General features: G+C 28.8%; 2 protein-coding genes across 2 annotated transcripts in view; one reads left to right on the plus strand and one right to left on the minus strand.

Moving 5' to 3' along the window:
• Positions 1-21,719, plus strand: part of LOC114121050 (uncharacterized) — a 54,031-nt gene that overhangs the window by 25,204 nt on the left and 7,108 nt on the right. Inside the window, 15 exon segments of the mRNA XM_050201480.1 lie at positions 9,739-9,954; positions 10,919-11,216; positions 12,826-13,206; positions 14,463-14,604; positions 15,025-15,316; positions 15,383-15,499; positions 15,574-15,682; positions 15,763-15,938; positions 17,068-17,394; positions 17,776-17,963; positions 18,770-18,929; positions 19,428-19,649; positions 19,716-19,859; positions 20,196-20,201; positions 21,527-21,707. Coding sequence (XP_050057437.1) covers positions 9,739-9,954; positions 10,919-11,216; positions 12,826-13,206; positions 14,463-14,604; positions 15,025-15,316; positions 15,383-15,499; positions 15,574-15,682; positions 15,763-15,938; positions 17,068-17,394; positions 17,776-17,963; positions 18,770-18,929; positions 19,428-19,649; positions 19,716-19,859; positions 20,196-20,201; positions 21,527-21,707 — 2,959 coding nt within the window.
• LOC114121072 (uncharacterized) lies at positions 10-9,022 on the minus strand. The gene is made up of 3 exons (XM_027983233.2): positions 8,784-9,022; positions 6,924-7,118; positions 10-3,428 (listed from the first exon to the last, which is right to left on the minus strand). Exons 1-3 carry the CDS (start codon positions 8,854-8,856, stop codon positions 3,094-3,096), a joined length of 603 nt encoding a protein of 200 aa, XP_027839034.1. The 5' UTR covers positions 8,857-9,022; the 3' UTR covers positions 10-3,093.

The raw sequence follows: 21,719 nt of genomic DNA on the forward strand, positions 1-21,719 counted from the left end.
TTTTGAAAATGAATAATCGATTACATTTAATTAAGCAAAATTAATAACATAAATTCACCAAAAATAACAAACTTCTCGTTATATTTTACATTTTTACTTGCTTTTGACAATATGTGAACATAGAAAACTCCATTCTGTTTCTATAGGATAAAATTTATTAGTTCTATCATTAAATACATTATTATTTATCTTAAACTCTTAAACCGCCATTGTACAATGTACATATTATGTTGAGGTTGACCTAATCGAAAATGTGTAAATGTAAAATAAGATATTTTAAATATGGAAAGTATTATCGTTTAATAAGCTGGATAATTGTTTGCAACTGTTTGTTTAGTGTATAAGTACCTATATTAATAAAAAATTATCTAATAGTTACTTTTTTTTTTTGAAAAATATACCTATTTCCGATTTAAATACAATTAACTTATTAAACTTTAGAATTATATTATGTATCTATATTAATGGAATTCATCGTTGAAAATTTTTAATATTTAAATATATAACACTTAATACTATTTGTTTGGTTTAACTTAATAATATTAAAAAAAAATAATAATCAATAACTTCATATACTTTACAAAAACATATAAATAAATTTATCTGTTATTTCTTAGTAAAAATAAAAAATTATCTTTCTATCTAACCTAACCTATCTTAAGAGTATTTTAATTATCCCGACAATGTCTTTTTAATAGTCTAAAAATATGTATAGTGTGCTTAACAATCAAAATTCTTAAATATTTTACTATTATCAATAGTTATATTTCTAAATTGTATAAATCATTTAACAGAAAATATACGATTACAAATTAATAACCATATGTTTTAGTTATTTGAGCGTATATACTAGGTGTACAATTCGTGGCGAGTTTGTTGAATTGTGCAATTTCAAATAAAGTAATTATATAAGTGTTAAATAAATAATTGAATAATTAGTATGTTGTTTGTTTGTTTAACACATATACTATAAGTACCTAGTTGCATTGAATAATCAATAATGTACTATCTTCAATATGTGATATTATAATATAATAATACAACTAGGTACTTGGTTAATTGCACTAAAATCGTATGAATTTAGAAGTGATGTTCTAGGAGCTATATAGTTGTTATGATACATTTTGGTATAATTTGAATCAACGTATAGACTTAAAACATGTTAATAATCTATTTTAGCTGTTCGGTTTTGATTCATATATTATTTATCAATAAATTGTTCAACTATAATTTTTTTTTTAATATCTATAATTTTAAATAACAAAATAAAATAATTTCATAAATTTTATCGTTTTACCTTTTATGAAATATGTATGATTATATTATTATGTTAGTTATAATATTATAACATACCTATTTATAAACAAAAAAAAATATATTGACATTTAGTATTAAAGTACAGTAGGTATTCGGTGGATTCCTCGTTTAAATTATTAATTTAGTACTTAAATTATCTTAAATAATAATAAATATAATATGGTATATGTATAAAATGGCGTAAAAAATAAGTTATATAAAGAAAAAATATGTCACCTATTTAGAAAGGCGATTTGCCTATTAGATAATAGAAATTTTAAAATGTATATGTATATGACAGGTTATAAATTATAATATAGTCATCGACCTTTATTCGCATAACAATCGCGAACATAACGTGTGTATAACGTCCATACATACCTAATATGTTAAGTGGGTATATAAGAATATAGATTTATATGGTAACGAATCAAATGCAATCATCTCGGAAATCATTATTAGCTTTAAAGTATGACGATAATATATTATATTATTTACACATGTAGTTTCTGTAGCGAACAAAAAAAATATATTTACAAGCAGTGACCTTTAGACAATAGTATAATAGATGGAAGTACGCGTTTTGTACACAACGAATGATGCAAACGCGGTGTGAGCGAGCGTCCGATTTACATACAGCACTAATGTGTGGTGTGTCCATATACACCGTCCTGAGATGAAACGATTATTCTCTTTGACGAGCGTATAATAATATTCTATTATGTACCGCACGTATCGTAATTTTTTTGTGATCATAATATTATTTTGTTGAAAAGATTATCGCGAATATAGGAGTATTTATATGCTATGTATATGTAATGCAGTGTCGAAATCGAATAATATATATAATAACTAATAACCACTATGTATAACTGCTCCAGACCGATTTATTGTATAATTTGGTAATATATAACTTTCGACGGCCAAACAGTTTTAACTCGGTCGCGGTGTAATATTTCGTGAACCTATGGAATATAATATCGTATCAGGATGTTTTCAGGCGATATGAATGCCGCGGACCCCCCGGTCGAGATGTCAACCGAGGTACGCTTGGTGGGCGGTTGTCGTCACGATATATAAGGTCACTTGCCGCGGTGTGTAATATTATATTATAGCGTATTACAGGCGTTAAATGTGCAAATTAAATTGTATTCGGTTTTAGTCGTGTGACGTTCGCAGGTTGTAAAAATCATATCGCCGTGAGCATATACGAGCAAATGTAGGTGCAAAGGTCTTGTCGACTAGTAGTCGATGTTATATTAATATAATATATGTTAGCGGTGGCGGTGGACGTTTTGTTGACAGGTTTCAGTATGAGCCGCAGGCGTCATGGTCACTTTCTAAAGTTGACTTGATTTTCAGTATCTACTTATTATGTATAGATTTCAAAAATTTAGCTAAAACCAAATTTTACAATTACGCGCTTTTTTTGTAAGCAGCTTGATATGTCGACCATAGTATATTGTTGTGCCGGTTCAATGATCAAATAACAACAATATACATAAAAAAAAAAAAGTAATATATAATATAGAGACCGCGGCGAGAGAGTGTGAGTGAGAAAGAGAAGACGCCACTATTATGGTAGTGGGGGAGGAATTACGAATTTAACAGTCTTATACACCGATGTTACATTTAAGTTTGATTTTGGAAGCTTCCTGGTATACTTAGCAATCGAACGGCCTCGGTCGTCTTGTTCAATCGTATTTAAAAAGTTTAAATCGTAGATCTTGTACTTATATGTATGTATAGACGTTAAACACAATTATGACATGTATATAAATCGTATATAGTGGTCGATCAGAGGAATATCTGGTCGAGCAGCTCCTTGGTGAGCACCCTGTGCGGCCTGTCCGGTCGCGGCGTGGTCCGGTACAGCCTCTCGTTGATGTGGTACAGCTCCTTGCTGAGGTCGCACCTCACGTTGAACCACCAGTCGCACACGAACACGGCCTGGCTGAACTGTGTGCCGTTCGGGCACAGGAACGACGCTTGCCGGCCGTCGATGTCGCAATAGTGCCACGCTTGGCACCTGGTGTCCACGTCCGCGAAGAAGCCCGGGTACGGTTGGTCGTCGCAATAGAAGTCCGTGTACGGCACCACGGCCAGCACCGGGTAGTCCGTGCCCGGTTTGCCTGCAACGGAGACACGAGGTATTAGTTAGTTTGTTTGGATTTTTTGGTTTTGAACTGTAACCGATTTCCGACCGTTTACTTCATTAAACTGACAATGTTATAATAATATACCGTATAGAAACAAAAGTTGGTCACCTCCAAGTCGATTGCTGTACAGAGGTGATAGTTCAACGTTACAAAATATCGACCGACATATTAATATGTAGTAGCAATATTATATAACAATTTTGCGTAGTACAGTAGTCGTTTTTGTGTTATTTTTCGTACATTTTGGTGTGTTGGTGTGTGTTTATATAACCTAAATAACTAAATTTATTTTCGAAATTTATGGTTTGCTTAGAGTTATAGTTTAAAATTTTAATTATTATTTCCCGAAAATTTGAAAAAGTCTCTTATTTTACCTTAGAATTGGTCACGTATGTGATTTAAGTACAGGGCTCCATTAGTGCTAGACGTAAGTCGATCTAGTGTACACACTCCCCATTTTATATTTTTCTAGCCCAATTCAATAATAATAATTAAACACAATAGATATTATTAGTATTATTAGTAATTATTATAGTTAGATTGATGGAATGACAAAAATTCGTTGATAGTAATGTATGATACTAAATAGTTAGTAATTACTATAGACAATAGCAAGTATGGCCTAAGTTATTATAACGACTAAAAATTTATTGTAAAAATACATTATTTAGTCTTAACATTAGTTTCAAAAATTACGTTAATTGTCATTCGTTGGTTCATTATTAAAGTAATAATAAACAACTTAAAAGCGACATTGAAGCTGCAGGTGGTGACTATTTAACTTCTATGACAATATAAGTAAAAATGTGCTTTTTAAAAGAAAAATAAATGAGAAAACTGCTATATCAGTTGTATACATTTAACATTCTTTGCAAAAACATATACTTTGATACATGAATGTTATCTTCATCTTCATAGTGATTTTCAAGTGATCAATAGGATTGTTACTAGAACTGAATTACTGAAATGTTAGATATTTTTAAAAGAACGGTTTCCATGTACCTTACGTCTTGCCCTTTGTCCACGGTATTAATTTATTTAATTTAAACTTAAAAATATGATAACATTTAAATCCTTCAGAATGTATACAACCAGCAATGCTAATTATCACGCTTGTCACGTATTGCAAAATTACGCACGTGTTAAATACCTGTAAGGCGTTTGCAAATATTTCGAACGCCAAACGAAAGCTATATATTATAAATTATAATGATCAATATTGCTCCGATTTCAACTACGTGTGATAGTGGCGTTCACGTTTCGTATTTTGTCCGACGTTTAATCATATATAGACAATTTATTTTTTATTTTTGTCTGTTATAATTTCGCTTATTTTTAATTAGAATAAGAAACCACCGCGGGGCTTCTCGATTCGTACTACTTGAAACATTATAATAATATAATATAATATACAATTTAATAGTGTTTATAATAGGTATGTGCACACTGCACATTTATTAGTGGATTATATAATTGTGTTATTGTTCTAATAATATGGCTGTAGTAGTAGTGGCGAAAGACCGATACGACTACTATTATAGGTTACTATCGTTAAAATATATTTCCTAGTTACAAAACGAGCTCAACAGTCGAGTCGTGTACCTATAGATAATATGCTAATCGATCTGTTTAAAATCATAGAATAATAATTGACTGTAATCATTAATCAGAGGTTGTTGGTTTGACGTGTCAACTCTAGGAAGTCGAGGGATGAGGACACGACAAAAACCCAATATAGTGGTTATGGTGTTTTGATATTATAGTTAATTACGGTGCCGCTGCCATACGATCTACTACATTCACTCGTCGATAGCATTCTAAGGTTATTAACGATAATAATGATCCATATTAAAACGTCCGAGATGAATTATTAGATACAAATTTTCGCGCGTATTATATACGTATATAAACATTTCACTATATATATTAAATGTTATATCGCCGCAGAATATAATAATATTATGATGTATACGTTTGCAACGCCAACGCCGACGCGGACCTTGAAATATTTGTACCGAAAATCATCAATTGTGTCCTTCTGCCGCTGCAGTGTTTATATTCTGTACATCGGCTGTACATTGCAATTCGTTAATGTACACGAAATATCAAATTGGTTTATCATTCTTATAAGCCCGCGTGTTTGTGTCCTTTCTAAAATGAAAATTAAATAAAAATCGGTCATCGTTCTATCGAGTGCTATAACAATAATATGGGGTTACGATATCGCCTCACGTCTATTGTTCTTATTATTATACCGTGTAAAATATTTGTCATCGTTTCGTATCGCATAATATTATAATGTATATTATTGTGTGCACCTTCGCGTGCGTTTGTTAAAAAAAAAAAGTATATATTATCCGATGTCCTCAAGCTCAATACAAGCGACGGGCACAAATCTTTTTTTAATGGCCGTGTCGTTAATAATATTTTGTCAACATTTTTTTTAGTCTCCCAAACAGAGTACGTATATTCACGTTTTGACGAAATTTATTGAATGCGTATCGTCAGAAGAACTCTTATAGAAAGTGTTTGTGCATTTTAATATTCAGCACGTGTTAAATATTATTACGTATGAAGCTTAATCTATATGGGCATCGCATTCGATTAGTTACATAACTCATCAAAAACCTACTTAATGTATAGTGTTCAATTGTTATTGTTACCATCATCGTTCGTATAATTTGAGGACTTAATATTTTATTTTTGTTTTAAATCAACTGTACATCAATACAATAAAAACATTGCTCGATTTTGAATTTAAATTGTTTTATAATGAGATGTTGTCTACTTAATTTTAGAACGTATTTTAAATACGCGAACTACTATATAGAATATTATAAAATGTATAAATACCATGACAAAATGAAACAACGATATACAAGTGAAGCCACGTATTGTTTTTCAAAATATTTTTTTTATCAATTCTATACAACTAATAGATTCAAAAATAAGATAATTATCGTTTTTTGACAATCGCACAAACCAAGTATATCATGAAATCACGCGACGTTAAAACTTCGATTTAATCTCACTCCGTGTTTTTTTGTTTTTTGTTTTTCATCATTCATTAATATGCAACTAATGCAAAGGCTTAGAATTTCGGTTAACCACAGTTTTTGAACCACTAATCAAGGATCTTCAATTAGCTTTCTCTAGAATGTATATCCCATTGAATAACGTGTTAACTAAACTCCATTAGGTAATATTTGCGTGTGCGCTGGCTGCCATATCAATTATTTGGCAGCGAGGCAACGGTGACATATTACAGTGTATTATTCCGTATGCGTAAGTCGTACCGAGTACCGATTCGTCTCTCGTAGAGATTAATCGGTAATCACCATTACTATATATTATAATAATTATTAAATGTTAATAATAAGCATGACATATCGTAACTAATCCTGTTTGGGTATAACCACAGTGACTCGATTAGTTAACCCAACCGTGCAAATAGTATGACAACCATACCTGGAATTGACCTTCCTAGTTCCAAGTATTCCCTCACTGACGGACTCAGAAATCCCGGTGGTACTTTGGTAGTTTCCTCGTCATCGTCCTCGAGCCTATCTCTTTGGTTCAAACCGTCCGTATCGTCGTCTCCTCCTGCGTCTTGTGTCTCCAGCGCTCTGGCGCTCTTCGATTTTTTGCCATCTTCCGAACCACCTGTAGGTATACAACAATAAACGACATCGCATTATATTTTTATCATATCAAAATATTGTACAACGTTTTATATTATGTGCCATGCCATTTATATTATATTATATTTACATTGTCAATTCAAATCGACACTGCTACTCGGGTCAAATGTTGAATAATAGACCCATTTGAAAGTGGCTCCGTAACGTTTTTATTTTCTACGTTTCATAATATTCTTAGGCACGCGTTGGCGTGCGCCAGAACACAGAGAGACGTGACCTCACGGGTCATATTTATTGTTATAACCCGAATGATACCTACTTAGCGCTCGAGTATAATAATGTGGACCGTGTATTAATGAAACTATATAATATATAATTATATATTTTATTACCCCTAAAATGCGAGCGCACGTGTGGGTTTGTGCATTTGTGCATACAGTCAATTCGAATAAGTTGTGTATCGTATGTGACGAGGAGGTGTCAATGATGATACGTGTTAATTAATGTAATAAAAATGTGTGCAGTTATCGAGGTTAATAACTTTTGAGGAAACGATCGACGATATAGTAACCGATTGCATGCGATGAAATTGTTTTTTGGAACATTAGTCTATTGTCTACTGTATTCGCAATGTTTATAATTTCAACCTTCACGTTATTAGGGGACTCAAATTTAAAAAAACTCCTGTTTTTCGTCCGTGCGCCCGGTGGGTGTTCTTATTTTGTTATTTTTTTTTTATTTTATCACAATCGTTATTAATAATGAAGTCGTGCTTGCCCCGAAGCTGTGTACCGCGGAGTGTTCTAGATACGTGACTCGGGGGCGTGGCGTAAACCTTTCGAAAAAAGCTACCTCCACCTACACCTGCGAGACCTTGTACTCAAAATTGGCGAATTATGTTTGAATTGACAAAAAGGCCTATTTATTTTCGTCCTTTTTATTTCTGCATTCGATACAGGGTGCTCGATCTCTGAAGAACAGGTTTCGTTATATCCCACCCCACTTTGGCTGGCGATATTCCAAATAATAACTATAATATACTGATTATATTAGAAACCTGTTTCTTTGTGCGTTGTTCATTCAGAAACAAACATGTCTAATGGTGGACTTAAAAGTTATACTAAGTACATAATATTATAGTTCTTATTATATGACACTCTGATTTAAATTCTCCCTTTCTAAATACACTGCGCATGCCTACCTCTTTATACTTATACAGATTGGTTTAACTGAAACTTAGTGAATACACCAAATGTTCAAATAATTTTTTCAATTATAGATATTGTTTTTTGACTAAAACCATACAATACTTTTTATTAGTGACAATTGGTTTTTATAGTTACTGTACCATAAGTAGATTAAAAATGTTTCATATTAATTAAACATTAAAATACTTAAAAAAAATTTTAAGTGTAAGTTAAAATATTAATAGTGCATTTTATTACACATTTTAAACCATCAATGAGATAATATTAGATTGCCTTAAATTAAATAAAATTAAAATCAAATATAAATGAGAATAATATGAAATACGCATTACATTATTTCATTACACTTTACTGTAGGCACCGGGTTTTAATTTAATTTTTGGATTAGATTAAAACAACGGATTCTCAATTAATTATCATTTGTTTAATTACCATAAGCATAATATAATAAAATCGTGTTTTAAAAATGTATCACTTACCAATGTTTGGTATGAAGATGACCGAGAGCATTGAACATAATAAAACTATATTAAACAAATGTGAAGAATACATGATTTAATTATTATTAAATTTTATAAATTAAATTTTTTTCTAAATTATTCTAAAAGAACATGTAGCGAATAAGTTTCATCGAGAAGAGAATCGTACGCATGTCTATCGAGAACATACAAGGAAGCCGGTTGACGGCTCACTCGTGCTAGGCCCATGACCGGTCATGAGACTGCTTTAACGTGGCCTCGGCAACTCGAAAAAGCAATAAGAAAAGATCCGGAAGGGGAAGTAGAGTGGAAGGGTATTGATACCCTATGAACATAATATAATACATTATATTGTATCAATATCATTATAATAACATATACATTTAGGTAGTAATGGCTTGTAACAAAATATTTTTGTTACCTACGCATATATTAAAAAAAAAAAATCAAAATTATATGTATGATTATATAATACGCTTACTCTTTAAATGTATATCGTAGATGAGATTAGCTATGAATCGAAACTATTAACTAGTTACAGGTTAACTTAATAATGGAAATTATATGGTCGACTAAATAAAACCATGTATTAAAATAATATACATAAGAATCGGTATATACATATCTGGCCCGATGTACAAAATAAACTTCAATTTTACTGCTGAGATGTAGTTAATCAATTACTATAGCATTGCGGGTTTAATGCGTAATGTTAAATGTAATGCCAATGAATTAATGAATTTAAAAAAAACCAATTTTAATAAATAATGAAATACAAATTTTAGTATTAAACCAATCAATTTAAATGTTCTACAATGATTCTTAATTTTATCAACTATGTTAAGTTTATGTCACTTAAATGCCCATGTTTTTATAGTAATTACAATAATATTAAGTATAAAAATATATACATATTAACTTTTAGTTAACCGTAATTATTACAATTTTGTTTTAGAAATTTAATGAAAAAGTGCAAAAACATCAATGTTATAATTTGAAGAAAAATAAAAGCTTTGATCAAAAGAAACGACTTATTTCAACGTACGTAGCATCTGTAATTGGTGCTTTACAGTGTTTAGAACAACAGTTATTTTATATGATGGATCAAGCCGAACAGTCTTCCACCAATTCTATGATCCAAGTAGTCGGCCAACTAACCAATTTCATAGAAGTAAGAATAATATTTTATTATATATTGACTTACAGTAGTTTTGATTTGTGTAAAGCGCAATACTCCAACAATTAGAATATTTAGATTATAATTATTTAATGACTATCAATTACATCAAAATATATCATCATATAGGCCTAGAATGAAATGATAGTATAATAATTAGAGCGTGGATTTAAATATACATTAAAAAACCAACCAAAAAAAATATGCATAAACATACGCTCTAAAATGTTAAAATAAAAAAAAGTTATTTTTTAAACAATAGTGAAATAATGTCAATATTCAATCATGGTCGTAACCGATATTTTCTTATCTCAGTTTACGTATTTTATTTCCCCGAATATTGATCTAAGTCCTAAAACCATATTTACATAAAACTTATATGTTCAACTTATATGTTAACCTAACTCAAAAACTAATCCCTGTAAATACTAAATTTTCACCAAATGTTTATATTAGCGTTATCTATACACGGTTAAATTTTCAAAATATTTTGACTTTTTTTGAACTATTTATAGACAACTGAAATGTTCGATTTTTCTAAGTATTTTTTTTTTTAAATGTTAAAAAGATTTTAAAAAGTTGAAAATTTAATACAAGGTTCTTATAAGTTGCTCTTATCAATATACATTATACATAAATAATAAAATATCTTTAAAAGTATAAGTTTACTGCTCAAGTCTCTTCTCAGAGCCGTTTTTTGCATACTATAGTAGTATAGTATATGAGTTATATCATTGTGTTCAAATTTAATACTTAATTAAATTTATTTGAGACTATAACTACTATATAACAAAACGACTTCCTCTGTTTTTTTTTAAACTTTAATATGTGCACAAGTTTATTTATTTTAACTGGATCCCACTCACTCTTATTATGTTAAAGTGTATTTATAGTTTATTTTATAGTTTATTATTATAATTATTTATTCGTGGTTGGTCAATTGGAATGTTGTTTCTAGAAATTGCAAACCAAACTGAATATTGTAGATGTGGTGTTGAAGAACCATCAGTATTCGTCCACCGCAATGATGGATCAAATTGCCGACATTGAAAGCATGTTAGACACGACTTATTATTTGGCGAAGAAGAACATATCCAATCCGTCGATCAAGTTCAATTTCGAAATTTTCCAAACCATCCAGCAGTCCGTGATTTTCAATATCGATCTATCTGATCGTTACGTATTGGAATGTTCGCCCGACCTTTTGCCCGAATATACTCTAAACGCGATGATCGGATTGAACTCTGATGACAATAGTAAGATTTTCAACGTTATAGTTTAATATAATATATAATCATAGTTTATAGAGATTAAGTCTAATCTTAGGAACACCTCTCCTGGCTCTTCTCTTCCAAAGGCTTTAAAAATAGTTGTACCTTTTTTGAAAATATCTCAATTTGTATCCTAATTTTTTTCTCTTCATAAGAGCACGACTACGTGTGAAATCTGAACCAAATGTCAAGTCAAGTTCTTTACTATAATTATTATAAATATTATATTTTCAACGGTAAATCTCAAGACTATATATAACATTTTGCCATCAGTTATTTTGATTTAATTGCTGATTATCTGCTTCAGGGGCGCTGAGTACAGGGAGGCTCGGGGAGCCATAGCCCCCCATGAGTTTGCTATAGTAGAGCTCTAAAACGAAATTATCTATGTAAAACTTCAGTACAAATGTAGTGAGCCCCCTAATGATATTTTCAAAACTTAGCGCTTATGATCTGCTTAGATTAGATAAGTCGTTATTAATTGTGTATCTCTACACAGTCTTATACTATATAAAACACCCTCTATCTGACGTATCCATCAGCCCACTATCCGATATTTGTATTTACACACTTCTTACAAATCTCTCCCCTTTTCCGAACGTATAATGTAAATATTATCTTTCATTTTAGAAATAGATTTAAAACCTAAACAATTAGACACGACTGCCAGTAGGTGAAGTTTAAGTACTATTGTCGTATATTCGTATATCTATATGGGAATTTACAATAATGATAACTCTGATCTAATATAAAAATATAATTATAATATTTTAGTAATAATAAGAAATTTTTTTTTGTTTCGTCAATAAAAAGTAATTTATAACCTACTACAATATCGTAGGGTCGCCACAGCCAGTGTGGATGTTAACTATACCTTGGTTGCCGAGAGACCGGACCCGTGCGACGGACGAAAAATCATCGTTTCTCCCTACTACAACACTTTCGACTACTGCGCTTGCCCATTTATCACTTATTGTGGAGAGAGGAGCGTCCGTCAGTCTGATGTGCGAAATTATATGGTCTCTCAGCGAACCGAGTATATTATGTATAGACCATAGACATATAAATTGATATGTCTATGGTATAGACCAGCGGTTCTCGACTTGCTGGGGTATGTGACATGATCTCAAAGGGTATGCGAAAAATTTGTTTTTCGTTTATTTATATTCTAAATTAATGTTTGGGGTACGTGAAATAGTGGTGAGAGAGGTCAAAAGGTACGTGAATGAAAAAAGTTTGAGAACCGCTGGTATAGACTATAGATATTTGATAATGTATGACAGTGTTGCGTAGAACACGTAATCGTGGAAGGTATCCGGCTGACATAAACTGCTTGTATAATCATTTGACATCCATAGCAACGATATGAAACTAACTACAAATATTTTTAATTGAGATATTAAATGTATTTAATTTTTTATTAACATTTCTGACATTAATTCCTTTGAAGGGTCAAACTTCTTGAAAATACGCGCCAGGTGCATGTATAATATGTAAATATCAATTATAATATTATGTGGAGTAATCGTTAAATTATGTAGATAGATAAGTGTATACATTTTACCGATTCTTTCCGTTTTTTGATGTGTTATAGCGCTGCTAGCAGAAAGATCGCCGTCGTCTGCTTCAAGCATGTATTGCAGCAGCAATTATTCGACTATTTCTGCTGAAACTATATCTGCTTCCGGTGATGTCACCGTCTCTTCTATTGAAGCCATCGCCAAATCCGATAATGCCATTATTTCCAGTGGTTCCGTCTTAGCTTCCAGCGTTAACAGTCCACCGCAATCGCTGGCCATCAAGGAGATCATGAGAACCGAGGTCGAACCAGTGATCGTGACGCACGTTAACAGCCCATCTGACTTCTTTTTGCAACTTGTCGCCAACAAGGGAGTGTTAGATATGGTTGAAGACGAACTAGATAAACACGTGAAATCAGAACACGGCTCTGTACCGGTGGATCGCGTGGAAATGGGTAAGTTTGCTTGCGAACGTTTTGTCGTCGGACAATAAATAGAGAAAACATATTAACAATTCTTACTATCAAATAGTTTTTTTTTTTTTAAGAGGACGTTGCACTCGCATGTGTTGTCTTCGTCTTACACACGTATGACATAGTACATTTTCGTTCACCAGTTTCAATAGTGTGCTTTTATAGTTTTGATATTAAGTAGCGTGAATTATGTGTGAACAATCTGTGTTCTCTCGTTGGTTTTTTACGGTATTTTAATTTTTAAGTGAACTATGAGCATTTTCAAATATTAATATTTTTCATACTCATAACTTAAAGAAAAAAAAATTAAAATATCGTAAAATCCAACAAGAGAACATAGATAATGTTCTTGCCTATAAGTTTGATAATAGGTCAATTCACTCTAATATCAAAACTAAAAGCACACTGTTGAAACTGATGAACGAAAATTTACCGTCGTACGTGTGTAAGACGGAGACAACACAGCGGTGCGACGTCTTATAAGACGAGATACAAACGAGGAGGAATATGTGGAGTGAATACTTAGAGGTGGTATTTTGGTTGTTGTTAACATAATATAGAAGACCTTTCCTGTTATAGACAACAAACGAGAAGTAAACAGTAAAAATTTCAGAAAAAAATTATAGGATATGCACTACTTTTACAGTTCACCAATATTCTTTTTTTCTAATATTCAAACAAACTATTGTAGTAATAGTTATAATAAAATATAATTAGAAATTCTACAAAAATAAATATAATTTTGTTATTTTATTGAGTCTAGTAACAACTGAAAAATTATTAAATCTGTTAGACAAAATTAATTATAAACCATCAGTCCTTAATACTTTTTATTCTGTTTTTATTACTTTGGCTACGGTTCGTACTTTCATTGTTACAATATTTTTTAAAACAAAAAAATATTAATGGTTTTTATTATACTATTGTTTTTATAGAATAAAACTTAAAATGAAGAATTAAACTATTTTTGATTTTGTAGAGAAAATATTTGAATGTTAAATAGTTAAGGTGTATAAAACATCTATTGTTTTTTTCCAAATAATTTCTTAAATTTTCCAATTTAATTTAAACACTAACATACCAGATAAATATAAAACTGTATAGAAATTGTTTATCTTATAATCGAATGTCATTCTCACTTCGATCAAAAAAATTTGCATCACCTTAAGGGTCTTTAATAATATATAATATTATAAACAACTCTGTTCCATTAATAATGCACTGTTTATTATTTACAGACAACACTATATATGCTATACAAACATCAGCTGATGAATGGCATCGAGGTATTGTTCTCCATTCGTACAATGAAAATGGTAAAGATTTGTTCAGAGTTGACTTTATCGACTATGGTTTCATGGAAACTTTAACAGCTGACAGGTAGTCACTTATTTATTATGACTTATTGGTTGGTTCAATTATCATGGTTGTATTAATATATAAAAAATAATTAAAACAAAATATGCGAAATTTATGTTCCTTTATATAATATGTTTGGTGATAACATAATTTATGTTATTTGAAAATGAATATGACTAACTTGACAAGTAACAGTTTTTAACTTAAAAAATTACCAACCCTCTTTTAAAAAAAATACATTTTGTTTTTTATTTCATCTATACAACACTAGTAGCACTTTCACATGATGTGTCCAATTTTTAAATCATCAAAATTGTATGAAAATTAAGAATACAAGGTAGTAGCAAATAATAATAACATGATAATCTGTCTATCCTTTTTTTTAAATATATATATAATTAAGATAAAGTAATACTAATTACTCATATTTTTTCTGTGCAGAATTAGAAATGTACCACCAAGTATTGTCTCAATACCACCATTAGCCTATAATTGTGCTCTGTATGATTTGAAGCCAAAATCAACAACCGGATGGTCAAATGAAGCATTCATATTATTTAATGATTTAATGTTAGCAAAGACGGGTTCATATTTTGTATACCCTTTGAAATTAAATAGTAAACGTATCGAAGTTGATGTAGTTTGGAATGAAGACGTTTATCCACTGTCCATACGTGATGCCTTGTTTTTTTTGGGACATGGTTCTTATGAGTACTATGTCAACAGAGAATTAGTAAGTATTTAACATTTTTAAATTGTTTAATTTTTTGTATCCATTTTAAATTTATACTATTTTTAGCATGAAAAACTTGTAAAAATGATAACATTGCCTGATAATTTAAAACTAGATGAAAAAAAAAAATATTCTGTAGTCCTATGTCACTTCACTTCACCAACAGAGTTTTATCTGCGAACAGTAATTATACATACATACATTCATATATATTAAATAAAGATTTTATGCATTTAAATTTTTTGTATAAATTATAGAGTGACGATACTGCGCAATTAGATGAAGTTATGAATACACTGAAAACATTATATACACCTACTGCAAAAAATACACATAAAAGCTATTTATTATATACGCCACAAATTGGTGCTTAAATATTTTTATCATGTTTAAAACTAAATTTATATTACTGTTAATATAAATTTAATATTTTTTTTCTCTTTTAGGTATGGCAGTTGCAGCTAGATATTCTATTGACGGTCATTGGTATCGTGCAAGAATAACAAGTTTGCCTGAAGCACGTTTAGTTACTGTTTTTTATATAGATTTTGGCAATTCAGAAACATTGCCATGGGATGAGTTAAGAGTACTTAATAAAGAACTCATTAAAACACCACCACTTGTACGTTTAATTTTATAATGATATAATAGAAAATTGTTTTAGATAATATTTTAAATATTTTTCTTACTAAATTTAGAAAGTAAATTTATAAACAATAACTGATAAGCATTATCATTAATATTGTTTTTTATTTGTAGACTGTACTACTGTAGTAACTTATTACATTTGTGGATTCTTGTTTATTATTGCTTAGTTAGTAATTTTAATTTTTTAATTAATACTTCAACAATAAGAATACGTATATAATTTATAAATTTTGATCTTTATATTGCTATTGATTTCCATCAGTAAAACAAACCTTTCTTGTATGTAGTTATTCTAATAGGTTACCACATTTTTTTCCAATACCTAATTCGCGTTTGAAATATAACATTGAAGTTTATGATCTCAAGAGTATATTAGTAAAATTACTTATAATATTATGTATAGTTATCTCAAACTCTTCAGATAAATTACTAACTCTAATACCTTTCTTCATTGAAATCATCATCTCAATGCTTTATATTAGATTTTAAGTCCATTTGCATGATTATTTTTGAAATGAAGAAGTAAAATTTTGACATTTTCATCAAGCCACTTAAGTCAACTCTTTTTAATTAATTTTAATTCTATGATACCTATAGTATTATAAAACTCAATAAATAGAGTATTAAATATTTTATAAATTAATTCCATTTGCTATTAATTATTATTATTATAGTAACATAAATAAATATCTATGAACAAAAACATACTAAGACTCAAGTGATGATTGTTATAGCATTAATTATTGCTTATTTATGTATCTAATTGATAATTGATTATTAGTTTTTAACTAACTCTTATAGTCGTATTATTTAAATACTAAAATATTTATAATGCTTTTATAGTAATATAGTGCGTTTTCCCAATACCAAAATAAATTAATATAATCATAATAACTTTATATATATTATATATGTATAAAAAGATTATTAACTTTGTCAATTAAAAATATTTTTTCTCGTGGTTTTCTTCTATTTGTTTTATTTTTTCATATTTTAATGTAAAAAATGACTAACCCTTAACTCATAATTTTTTATAGTTTTTTTTTTTTTTTTGTTTCAAATGTATGTGCTTAAAATTTGTTTTAATATCTTATTATTTGTAGGCAATAAAAGCATCATTGGTAGATGTTTATCCCGCTGTAGATGGTATAGAATGCACCAAATGGAGTGACAATGCTCATGCTGCATTTTTAAAATTTTCAAAAGTTGATTATACTGAGGATAATTTGATAGCTTTTATACATGAAGTTGATGGCGATACACACAAAATTGTTTTATATAATCATACTTCTAGAACTGAGATTTGCTTGAACAGTAAACTTGTATCTCAAGGATATGCTACAACAATGGATCCTGGATCATGTGTATTCAAGAAAACAAATACAAGAAAACAAATGAAGCAACCAGTGTTACCTCTAAACTCTAGAAATGTAAGTAGAACTTTTCTTTGAAAAATATGTTTATTAATAAATTATTTTCATAGTTCTGAGTGTTCTGACTATACTTTTTATCTCTAAAAAACATTTTTTTTCTGACTTAAGTAAATTAATCACACATACCAAAATTAATTTGCTTGAGTGTTAACGTCAAAGTCAACCTGTATATATGATACTGGTTTACATTAAGCATTCGGCATATAGTTCAATAGAGGCTTACAAATTGTTATGTTTTGAAATGGTTGTCTGTATGAAGGGGATTTAAGTCTATATCAATAATCTACTCATTTAATGTGCACAAAACTGTCCTGTTCTCTTGTGAAAGATTGTTAATTTATATATATCTATCTTAAAATAAAATGTTATTGCCTACAGAAAGAAGTAATATTACCACTTGATGACACTTTATCATTCATTAAGCAGCGATCAGTTACTGAAAATGAAAATCATGATTGGAAAAATAAGAACAAGATTAATAAATTACCTGGTGTTCCTATGTCAATCATTAAAGTTGTCAGTCCTGATGAAATAATACTAAAAAAAATTAACTATAATACTGAGAAGTAAGTATATAACAGTATATTGACAAATTAGTTAATATTTAAATTGAAAATAATTTATGTTGTTAAAATTTTTATGTACAATGGTTTAAAGACTTTGTTATACATTTTGTCCTCTATTTTATTTTAAATTTAATATGTTTAAAGCCAACAGTGTTTTGGTATTTTGCCTTTGCCACCATGCCGATATTATTAAAAACTCAAAACATTTGACTAATATCAGTTGTCATCAATTAGTAATGATGAAGACATGTATTTCTCTCCAGCATTGAACATGATAAATACGAGAACAACACACCCGTATATTTTGTCTTCATCTTACAAAATATACATAACATAGCAAATAAGAATTAATTTAGTTTCTGTTAGGTTAAATCTTAAAGTAAATTGAGTTCTAATAAAACTTAAATGTAAGAATTTTTCCTATGTTCTCTTATTTGTTATTACAATATTTTAATTTTTAAATGACTTATGAGTATATAAAGTAAAAAATAAAAATGTTAATAATAACCCTAACATTCTTATTTTTATGCTTGATGATAGATCAATTTGTCTAAATTTTTAAGCTAACGCCTCAAATTTCGTTTTGCTGAACTCGTACTTGTTATTTTTTACATTTGTAAAACAGAAACAATACATCCAAGAATCCTCTCTTAAAAAATAATTGTTTGACCTAATCCAACCAAACTTTATTGCACACATATAATTGCTAGTAGTGATCTAACATAATATGTTGTGTAATCATTCACATTGAATTTGTACTAAATTCTAAAAATTGCTTTTTAAATATATTTTTTATCTGGTTTCAGATTGACTGAATATATGAACAAAGTATATGCCAATAAAAAAAAAACGACACAAAAATTAAGTTGGGAAAAAAATGATTTATGTGCAATATTTATTAATAAGTATGGAAACTGGTATAGAGGAAAAATTAGAAATTTAGATATTATACGAAAAATGGTTACAGTAAGTTTAAATGTATTTATACCTACATCAGTATATTTTAAAAGTTAACTGCAGGAATATTGTTAAATGTTGTTAAAAAGTTAAAAAACTAACAAAATAAAAAATTAATGTAATTAACATGTGCTAATGATTAATGCAAATTCTTAATTTTATAAATTACATTTACTTTTTCAATCTATATGCTAGATAATGAAATTTAAATTTCAAGATAAAAATATTATGTTAATTTATGTGACGAACCAATAATATTACGTTTAAACAGATTAAATGTTGACAAGTTGTTTTGTACTATGTCGAAGACCATAAACCTATTTTTAATAACTTAATGTGTGTAAAAAAAAAAATGCTTAGGAATATTTTTTATTGCCCGTTATTTATTCTCAAAAATTATCATTTATTATTTATTACTAATTATAAAACTAAAATGTTTTAAAATGATTTTTTATAGGAGCTAAAGTTTAGATTCGTAATTATTTGATTAACTTATTTTTTTCACAGATTTATTTATATGACTTGAATGAAACGATTAACCAAGTACCTATCAAAACCTTACATATACTTGAAGAAAATTGTGCTAATGAGAAATGTGGAATTCTACATTGTAGCTTGTCTGGTTTAGTTCCATTAGGTTCTTCTGATAGAGTATGGCCTAAATTTAGTTGTGATCGTCTAATTGAAGAATTAAAAAAATATCCTATTGTTTATTTTTCAAGAACCAATGTAAATCCTCTAATTAATATTGACAATCAATTATATATTAATGTTGTTATTATGTTTCACTTATAGTCGAAACAACAAAATATTGCATTAGGTAATTTATGGGTCAAAGAAATAGAAATGCCACGAGCTTTGGAACCATTACGTGAACGTTGGATAAATATGAACAGATTTATGATAGAACAAGGTTTTGCTTTAAGTAAAAAACAGTAAGTTATTCACATATTAATAATTAAACAACAAATTAAATAATATTAAGCAATAATTATTGTCAAAAATTTATTAAGATCATTATTTTACAAATTTTAACTTAAAGATTTTTCCAACTTACCACATTTTTTAATAAATTTTTTATTTGGAGTTGGAGTGGAGCAGTGGTCACACAGTTAACTACGACTCACACAGTCATTGATTTGATTCATAGCAATGTGCAAAAAAAAATTGTAGTTCCACAACCACCAATTTCCCGTGCTGTTGCCCGATTGCGGCACTCAGTTTCCAATTAGGTCCCATTCTACTGGAGTAAAGACCACATGTCTCTTCTTGTAGAAGAGGGTAGTATCATGTATATAGAGATATAATGATACGGGTAACGTTAACATTTTACGTACCACCTGTTTTTTTTCGTGTTTATTAATAATATATACATTTATGTTATATGTATGTAATTTTATAAAGGGAGATTTTCATTGCGTACCACAGATTGAGAAGCGCTGCTTTAATACTTTAACTAGCATTAAAATACAGGCTTGATAAAAAGTTATAATCATATTATAGTTAATTTTAAAAATAGTGTTAATAATTTAATAATTAATTAATGTTTTATAAAACAATTAGCATTACAATGGTCAGACATGTTTTGTTATGTAAAAATAATTATTTCAAAATATTCATTTAAGTATAATATATCACTTTAATTTTATATTTTCTTTATTTTTCAGAAATATAAAGGTAAGTAAACTCAAAAGAAAACAAAAAAATGATTCTAACATCTTTGTTAAACAAAAAAGTATCATTTTAATATACCATAACTAAAAAAACAATGGGTCAACCCAGTTATAGAGATTCTTATTGATAAAAAAAATACAATTCACATTAACTAAATATTAAAGTCAAACATTATTTTCAATAATAATACCATTAAGTTTTTTATTTGTTACACATTAAGTGCTTATATTTGTATCCAAAAGAATCTTATATTTAATATTATATCATTAAAAAAAAATATTTTATAATTTAATTTATAAAATTGCGTATTTTATTCAACTTGAGATCCCTTATCTGAATTAAAAAACAAAAGTGGCAATGTATTATAAATTAAGGTGTTTTTTTTAAATTAAACCGATGTGCACAATACACTTATTGTTGTCTTTATCTTACAAATTCTTAACTTCCAATATTTTTATTTTATGTTTCCAATATATTTTTGAGTAAATTTGAATATAAAAACATTATTGTTGGTTGTTAGTTTGATGTAAGTTTAACAATTATTAATAATAGAAGATACAATATCCTAATTTAAAATACTCAATTAATAACATTTTATTTAAAATATTAAATTAAAACTAACCTGAAATCCAAGACAATGTTATTTTTTGAAGTATTACAAATAAATTTACTCTAATATCACTTACATAATTCAATTAGAGATCAACATTCAAAACAATCATTTTATTACAATATTATGGTTTTAGTGTACAACTTAAGAAACAATATTATAAATTGTTATTCGTTACAAATAATTTTCTCTATACATTTTACTTTTCTACACCTACTTCAATTCAACTTAGATGTGTATTAGTTTTTTTAAAGGTATTTATATACCTCTTATTTATATTATACTTTTGTGGAGAGCTTGCCATCAAAATGTTTTCCAACAGGATGATGAATATTCAAACTCTCAATCAGAATCAGAATTCGATTACTCTATTGTGTCTATAGAAAATGATAAATTTGTTAACTGTTGGCTGCCTCCAGCCCGTTTGGTTAAATCTCATTTTAATGCTGTTGTATCATATGTTGATATGGAGTGCCACATCTACTTACAAAATTTGGACGATGGTATGCAAAAAA

Source organism: Aphis gossypii, chromosome 2 (assembly GCF_020184175.1).
Source record: "Aphis gossypii isolate Hap1 chromosome 2, ASM2018417v2, whole genome shotgun sequence".
Taxonomy (NCBI): domain Eukaryota; kingdom Metazoa; phylum Arthropoda; class Insecta; order Hemiptera; family Aphididae; genus Aphis; species Aphis gossypii.

Excerpts from the sequence above, each read along its gene's own strand:
- LOC114121072 (XM_027983233.2), bottom strand. The coding sequence starts at position 8,856 with ATGTATTCTTCACATTTGTTTAATATAGTTTTATTATGTTCAATGCTC. Across the intron at positions 7,119-8,783 it reads CATCTTCATACCAAACATTG|GTGGTTCGGAAGATGGCAAA; the intron begins GTAAGTGATACA and ends GTATACCTACAG. Across the intron at positions 3,429-6,923 it reads ACTAGGAAGGTCAATTCCAG|GCAAACCGGGCACGGACTAC; the intron begins GTATGGTTGTCA and ends TCTCCGTTGCAG.